The 8,197-nt window shown below is 42.2% G+C and overlaps 1 protein-coding gene across 1 annotated transcript; it reads right to left on the bottom strand.

Moving 5' to 3' along the window:
* Positions 1-532: 532 nt before the first annotated feature.
* On the bottom strand, positions 533-7,815 carry Cstl1 (cystatin like 1). The gene is made up of 3 exons (XM_015491256.2): positions 7,519-7,815; positions 4,427-4,537; positions 533-3,063 (listed from the first exon to the last, which is right to left on the bottom strand). Exons 1-3 carry the CDS (start codon positions 7,735-7,737, stop codon positions 2,980-2,982), a joined length of 414 nt encoding a protein of 137 aa, XP_015346742.1. The 5' UTR covers positions 7,738-7,815; the 3' UTR covers positions 533-2,979.
* Between the last annotated feature and the right edge of the window lie 382 nt (positions 7,816-8,197).

Below are 8,197 nucleotides of genomic sequence, written 5' to 3'. Positions count from 1 at the left end.
GGGCATTAATTCCCTAGTATTTCTGGCCTGGTTGCTCCAGAGCACAGCAAACAGCAGAGAGTACCTGCAGATAAAGGGGTACAGGTGCTGGCACTTGGAAGTTGACCTGGCATGCACAGAGAGAGAAAGGCTGAAAGGATACAGCAGAGTACCAGCAGAATGTTCCTTGCACATATGCATTGTAAACTGTGAGGCATACTAGCCACAACAGGATAGCTGGGACCTCTCACATAACAGAAACTTTAGCTTCTAGTCTCTATCAAAATTCTGGAAGGTTCAGGACCCTGTTTCATGTGGGTCCTAGGTGAGATTCCCCTCTGCCAACTATCTGGGATGATACTAACCTAAAATATCAGCAAGTTTGAAAAAAGCAGGACCTACTCATGAAAGAGTTACAAAGATTAAAGATGATAATGTACATAAATTGCATAATACCATGTTCTAACACAAGGCAGGTATTCAAACGAATGCTAGCTAGTAGTAGGCAGTAGCAGTGATAGTCATTTAATATTAATCAGTAACTAATGCTCTTCAGGTATTTTGGCTATTTTGTCCCCAAGGCAGGGATTATTATCCTCGGGGAGAAAAAAGAGATGGGACATTCATGCCCATTAATCTCTTGGATTTTTCAGCCCATATTTGAAGATTCTTTTTAAACTATTTTTTTTCTCATTTATTGTATTTTTATAGGAAATTACAAAGATAATTCAGAAAAGTTCCCTGGACCCTTCATCTAGTTATCCCTAGTAGTTTTAGTTTATATAATAGAAAAAAATCACAACTAGGAAGTTGACATTAGTACAGTGTATGTGTGTCATTTTGTTACATGTGTACATTTGTGTAACTACCACCACAATCCAGATATCAGACCCATGCCATCCCAGAGAGCCATGCTGTGCTGCTTCTGGATACCCAGTAAGAGACCACAGGCCCTTTGCCTCACAGTGGTCTGCTTATGCCCAACCTTTCCTGTCTGCCAATAATAAAAAGCAAGGTGGGCAGGTTGGGCAGCGAAAGCTCACTTTTGAATGTTCAAATCAATGTCATAAAGTTTAGTAAAACATTATAAAAAGAATAGAGAGACAATACCGAATTATATAAAACAAAAATAGAAATGGAACAATTAGTCCAACCATAAATGAAAATGAGATATAAAATAAATAGGTCTTAGAGGCTTAAATCAACCACTAAGTAATATTAAAAAGGCAATCAAGGAAAAAACTTTACAAACAGGTATTGAGCAAAAACTGCTAAAGGCTGAATATACATGCATCCTCATAATAACCAGTTCCACTTATAGGCACATACTAACAGAAACAAGTATACATGTCCACCATACATACATACATATATGTTTATTGCAAGTAGCTATTATTCTTATAAGTTGAAAACTACTCAAAAATTCATTATCAGAAAATAAATAAATTGTGATTTGTTTGTGTAATGGAATTCTACCCCATAATAAAAGTGAACTGTAAGTACAAACACCAGCAAAATATATGTTGAATGAAAGAAACCAAAAACAAGAGAATACATACTGCATAAATAATCTCTAAAAATTTAATCAGTTATCTCAACCAAGGCAAGGTGTTAGAATCGAGACAGAGGTTGCTTTTTGAGGTTCCTCATTTGCATCATGGAGGAAATCTCCTTGGAAAGCCATTTCATAGGTTTGTTACGATGATTGAATTAGATGGAGAGAGCAGCAGGCCTGTGAGAGGCACCCAGTTTGCCTCCCATGGCATTAGATTTGCATGGCAGGATGCTTCTGACCTTTGCACAAGGATTTCACCAGCGTTTCCTCTTTTCCTCCATCCCCTTTTCTCCCCTAGGCCTCTCTGGCAATACTCTGTGTCTGGGGCAGGAGAGAAGACCAAAGAGTCATGTGGTACACTTGGCTTGCTCTCAGCCCCAGGTTGGGTCTAGCATGTACCTTCTCTACAAGAGTTATAGGAGGGAGAAGCCCATTGAGATAGGCCACTGTAAATTTTGGATGCTCAGTGATTTGTGCCAAAAAGAGGTAAACCAGACCCCTGAACTGTCATTCTTAGAAAGGATGCTGACTTTGGATAAAGTCTGAAGACATAAAGGGTAAATGGTTCCCCCACAATGATGCCAATTCTCCCTACCTGAGCAGAGGGCCTCAATGTGTCCAGACTGTCTGTATAGACCATGAGGTCTATGCTGAACATCTACTCTCCTGGGAGTCTAGAATTTTGACACACGCAGAGGTTGGGACCAGTTCCCAACAAAAACCATGGGCACTGATCTCTAACCTGCTTCTCTGGGATATGACATTTCATAAGTGTCATCACAGCTCATTGCTGGGGATTAAGCCTGTCCCTGTGTGATGGCACTGGGAGAGGATTTTGCAAGCTTCCACCTGGTTTGTGTAGACTTCACCCAGGCATGCACCTTTTCTTTCTAATGATTTTGTTTTGCTTTTTGTCCTGAGTATGACTGTACACTAGTCCTCTGAGACCTCTAATGAATCACCCAACCTAGTTTGCTCCTGGGGACCTGAGACATACACGCAGTGTAAGTCATGGTGTGGTGTGTGTACAGGGAGAACACAGGGCTCCCCCATGCTTGGAACAGAGGTCAGGGATGTTCCTGAATCCAGAATAGTCAGAAGAGGTGGGCTGGGGTCAAGAATGGCAAGGTTCCCTCAAAGACCACTGCACCGGACCCTAAAGACCACTGAATATGTGTGAGTCATATGAGTGAAGGTATGAGTGTAGGGCTGAGAATGTGAAGGTATGTGTGAATATGTACAAGTATGTCCATGTGTCTGCAAGTAGTGAGATTGTGTGTGTATGTGGGTGTATTAATGTGGGCGTCATTGAAAGTAAGGGTGAGTGAGCATGCATGTGGGTGTAGTGAGACCCCAGTGAAGGACACAATGCCTTTTAGAACTTTATAGCAGCTGGTGCACAGTGTAGCCATTAAAGGACTCATCGAAGATATTCGCACAAAAGCTCATTTCTCCAGACAAGAGCTGTTCCAGAGCTGGTAATATTGCACCCAAGGCACCGTGTATATCAAAGATTGGCAAATCAAAGTCTGTGAAGGGGAAAAAAAACATACAATCAGCTACAGAGGAAATAGTTTTCAAGGGCAAATAAACAGCTCCTGCCCCTCAGGCCCTGGTGGGCCCAGGGAGTAACTGTCTACAGTCAGCTAGTGGCACTAAGAGGGAGGGACACCAGTCTAGTCATTGGGGACCCATAGCAGGTGCACCTGGAGCCCATAACCCGGCAGGATCCAGGAATGATGGCAAGGGGCAATGACAATGTTCCTGTCCTCCACTCGTACACCTACATCCAGGCACAGGGAGAGATTCTCATATCTGCCAGCTTGAAGAAGGGACGAACTTAGGGACCAGGAAAAGCAGAAAGGGACAGGCATAACTTGGAAGACAAGGAGGAGATTGGACAATCCTCAGCAACTTGGAAAGTAAGAATCCAGACTTGAACAAGGGCCCCAAGGAAAAGGAAACACTGCTTTCTGCAGAGGGCTAGGCAGGTGGGAGTGGAGGCCAGGCGACAGAAGGCCTGGGCCTGTAACTATGCTGCCCAGTAGAGAGACTACCTAATCAAAGAGTCTTCCTCCCTCTTCCAGGTGCCTCAGGAGGGTTAGGCAGCCCCCAGGGCTGCATCCTAACCAGCAGGATCCTCACAGCTGGAAAAGCTGCCAACATCCAATGAGTGCATTTCAAAATGTCATTTCCAAACTAAAATCAGCACAATGTAGTGATGTATGCACACCAATATTTATAGAAGCATAATCCACAATAGCCAAGCTATGGAACTAAACTAGGTGCCCATTAATAGACAAATGGATAAAGAAAATGAGACGTACATGCATAATGGAGTTCTGCTCAGCCATAAAGAAGAATAAAATTATGTCATTTGCAAGTAAATTAATGGAATTAGAGAATATCGTGCTAAGTAGAATAAACCAGACTTAGAAAGTCAAGAGTCAAATATTTTCTCTTGTACATGGAAACTAGAGATAAAAAAGAAATTTAAAAAGGAATCTCATGAAAATAGAAGTACAGTAGAAGTAGGGAACCAGGAGGGAGGAGAGGAAAAGGGAAGCACTGAGAAATGAAATTGACCCTGTATGAATATATCAGAGTGCATTCCAATTGTGTATATATAACTATAATGCAATAATACATAAATAAATAAGAGGGAGAGAATAGAGTAGAGGAAGGGGATCAGGGAAGGGATGAAGATAGGGAAAGAGGAAATACTGAGGGATTGAGATAGAGCAAGTTATGTTATATACATTGATGAATATGTCAAAATGAACCTCACTATTATGTATAACTGTAATGCACTAAAAAGTAATGAATAAATAAAATGTTCATTCCACTTCCTTTTTGATCTCAGGTCCCTCTCAAAAGACTCCCATCACATACCTTTTTCAGCTTCTTTTTTTGCAGGGGGCAGTCAGTAGTTTTTGTTTCATTCCTTTTGCATTTGGTCCTGCTGATCTTCACAGTAAGCAAATACTCCACTCCTGTTGTCAGCTGATGAGAAGCAACTGTTAGTTTCAACTCTACACATCCAATGACTGAGACTGTCCAAGAAAGGACAAAACTAGGATTGAATCCCCAGAGCCACAATTCCTGTTTCCATAGCTCACCCCACCCAGAACTCAGCTCCTATCTTCCCTCTTGGCTTAACAAGTCTCAGTGGTACCCAAGGTTCCTGGTGAGCCCCCAATTCCTGGACCCTGGATTATTATTTCAGCTATAGATTGCTTATCTTCTGTTTCCCATCCATATTCAGGACAAATGAAGTGGCAGCAAGCTAGGTTGCCTAGCAACCACAAACCACTCCCCAGTGGTCACATACCATCTTCATAATGCAGAGAGCCAGTGTCTCATTTATGTCCTCCCAGTCCCTACAGCCATTTCCTCCCCACCTAACCTCCCCTTCCTGCCTGGTCAATCTGAAGAGAGAGAGAGTTTAGCACATAGCTAAAAATGGATTTCAGAATCAAAATTGATTTGGGGCATGCACTCCCCATTTACTGACTCTTGTGACCTTGAGCAAGTTACTTAACAGCCTCATTTCCTTCACTTACAGAGTCCAAATAACCATTATGCTTTCTTGTGGAGTTAGTTATGTGCACTAAAGGGAAGCATGCAATTCACTTAATGCATTCAAAATACATTTTAAATCTTTTAAAATTATAAATTTTTTAATATTTCAGTAAAGTATCTGGAACATTACTCTGGAGCAGCTATGGAGTTGGGAGAGCCAGAGAAGAGAAGACAGGAGATCTGGCTTTATCTCCTAAGATCTCTAAACTTGGATGATCCTTCCAACTCCCTGAATCTGTTTTTTTCTGGGGTGTACAAGAATGAAGGAAGAGAATGTGGTAAATATGTGAGCTACAGGGAAGGCAAAGTCACAGCCATTTCCTATGGTTGTCCTTTGTCTTCTTTTACTCATGATCAAGTCTAACCCTGTGAAGACTAAAGGGAGGATGGTTAAGAAAGGTCTTTGTGGACAGGGAGATCCCTCACTCAGAAGAAAAACTCCAATCCACTTTGCAAATGAGACATTGAGGCCTGTAGAGTTACATGATTATTGTTTCCTGTTGGGAACTGAGCTGGATTCCCCAGGTTATTAGAGAGCTCTGAATTGGTAAGGGAAAATGCTACAAGGAGTCCCCTGCTTTCTTGCCCAAATGTCAGTGGTCAAGTCAAATGAAATAACTTGATGTTCTCTGGGGTTGTAGAAGCAGGGCATGTCTATTCGGCTCCTGGAAGACTCCACTAGAAAACTTCAGGGCAGGGCCTCAGGTATATCAGCCTAAAGTAATACTGTGACCCCAGCTCCAACATTCACTGGAAACACCCCAGGGTACAGATGCTCCTCTGCTGGTCATCAAAGGGCAGTTCCAACTATGAATTGGCCTCTTGCAGGGCTGTCCAAACACTGCCACCCTGACCATCATATTCTCTGTATATAGGAAAAAATTACAATTCTGGTCATATATTTAACTAACAATCCAGTGTGCAAAGTAATATTCAGTTAGCCTTGATTTTTTTTTTACCTTTGTCTTATTTATTTATTTTTATGTGGTGCTAAGGATCCAGGGCTTTGCATGCACTAAATGAGCGCTCTACCACTGAGCCACAGCCACAGCCCCTTAGCCTTGACTTTTAAGAAATGGTTGTAATAACAGCAAATGTTTTCACAAGTGCTATTAGATGTCAACACTGTGCTAAGTATTTCCCTCTTATTCTGACCCACTTCGCAGGTGAGGAAACTGATAATGGCAGAGTTGAGATGACACTTGACCAAAAGCCCACAGTTGGGAAGAGCTAAATGTCAAAACCAGAAAGGATACTTGGAGCTCAGACTCAGGCAACCCTTCATACCAACCTGCTATAATACTCTGTAAGGTATTGGGACACTCATAGTCAGGGGAATTCACAATCAAATCTGCCAGGAGACCTGTCTTCAAGATCACCCAGCTATCAAGAGGCAAATCTGTTCTGTCACTTATCATTTTGAATGACATTAGAAATTTGTTCAGAAAGATTGTTTAGAAAGTCTTCTTTAACAGTTAACTGTTAATCATGGATTGATCTCACAAGTCAGGATTTGGAATCTTGGTTTTATCCTTGGGAAACAGACCCAAGACAACAAGTTAAATGAGAACACTACCATCTGGCGGTAGAAGCATGTAATTGACAGGGACCCGCAGGAATGTCGACGCTGTGATAAGAGGACAGCCTGTGTATCACAGTAACACTGCCCACCACAACACCCTGCCTTTCTGCCTGGCTAATCTTCCCTCTACCAAACGCTTGCATTTCTCTCTGGCTAGAGATCTTTCCGTTAATCAATTAGTTTTTCCCAATCTGGCTAAATTAAGATCTCGTACTGTCTTTGTCCTAAGTTACATAATTTATCATCTGAACTTGAGCGAAGGTTACACCAATAAAAGTGGTTTTTAAACAACTTCCCTTTACTTTATCATCTTTCAATTGATATATTTTTAAAACTTTGTAATCAGGAGGCAATGTAATTGAAGTCTATCTCCCACCTCTCCCACCTTTCCTGTCTCAAAAAGACTTCTGTGATTCTAGAACACAGAAAACCCAATCTGAAATTCTACAACCCTAGACACTGAAAAACTATTTTGGGGAAGAAGAAACCTGTAGAATGTTTGCATTTGCCAAATGAAACGCTTCTAAAAAACAGAAACATCCTTATTTATTATCCTCTGGAAAGAGCAGTAGGGAACCTCAGTGGACATGTTGCTTTTGACCAAGAGTAAAGGAGTGAGGGTTGACTCCAGTCCTCAGACCAGTATTTTGAAAGCATGACTAAGGTAAACAACTCTAAAAGGTACCCATTCAAAGTGAAGCTGCTCCCCACTTGGAGTCACTGTCTTTGGCTTCTTTTGGGAGCCTCATCAGAAGGCCTATGTGTTGGCAAATACAAGAATGGGGGCCCTGAAAATGTCTGGAGAAACCAAGGCACAAACCTGCATCTGACTTCGAATTAGCTTTCGTACTCGAAATAAGTAGGTATCGTTGCTGGCGTTGTTGTAGGAATCAATGAAGAAGCTGAGTGTTGAGTTCCTATTGTTCTTGCTCATGGACACATTCTGGAAGCCCTCCCACCTTTCAAAGTGACCGAGTACAGCTACCAGCACCACCGCAACCAGCAACAGCAGGGGAGTCCTCCAGTCTCTGAGGCCCATTTTTCAGCCTCAGAAACCTCCTCTCAATTGGCACAGGTGAGGGTACGCAGCGTCAGTAGCAATTCTCTTGCTCTTCCAAGGTGGATCTCACCAACAGCTTTTCCTGAAAGATGGCTTGCCTGCATTTAAACACAAATCAAGACCCAGGCCTCGTCCTTCTCAGGTCCTGAAGGAGGCCAGTCAAGGAAATCTCCCTGAAGGGCTTCTCAGCCCACACCAGTCAGTTTTCTACCCATTACAACACACAGTCCAGGCAAGGGAAGTTTCCAAAAACCTGAGGTATAAAAGTCTCCTTCCTTGCCTACATGCAAGAAAACTCCAGCACAGACCAGTACAGTGTTATTCAATAACAACTGACATAAAAGACGGGTAATATTTAAACTGAGATATAAGGAATCAGTTACATTTAACAAGGAGTACATTCTACATACCTACCTTGGGTTCCCAGAGTCCTACCAAG

This window comes from Marmota marmota, unplaced genomic scaffold, assembly GCF_001458135.2.
Source record: "Marmota marmota marmota unplaced genomic scaffold, marMar, whole genome shotgun sequence".
NCBI lineage: Eukaryota > Metazoa > Chordata > Mammalia > Rodentia > Sciuridae > Marmota > Marmota marmota.
Note: the sequence above shows the minus strand (reverse complement) of the source record. Positions and strands in the feature narration are given on the sequence as shown.

What these genes read in the sequence shown, in the direction of transcription:
- Cstl1 (XM_015491256.2), bottom strand. Translation starts at nt 7,737, where the DNA reads ATGGGCCTCAGAGACTGGAGGACTCCCCTGCTGTTGCTGGTTGCGGTG. An exon ending in TAATTCGAAGTCAGATGCAG is followed by an intron (nt 4,538 to 7,518) that starts GTTTGTGCCTTG and finishes GCTTCTCATCAG; the next exon opens with CTGACAACAGGAGTGGAGTA. An exon ending in AAAAAAAGAAGCTGAAAAAG is followed by an intron (nt 3,064 to 4,426) that starts GTATGTGATGGG and finishes TCCCCTTCACAG; the next exon opens with ACTTTGATTTGCCAATCTTT.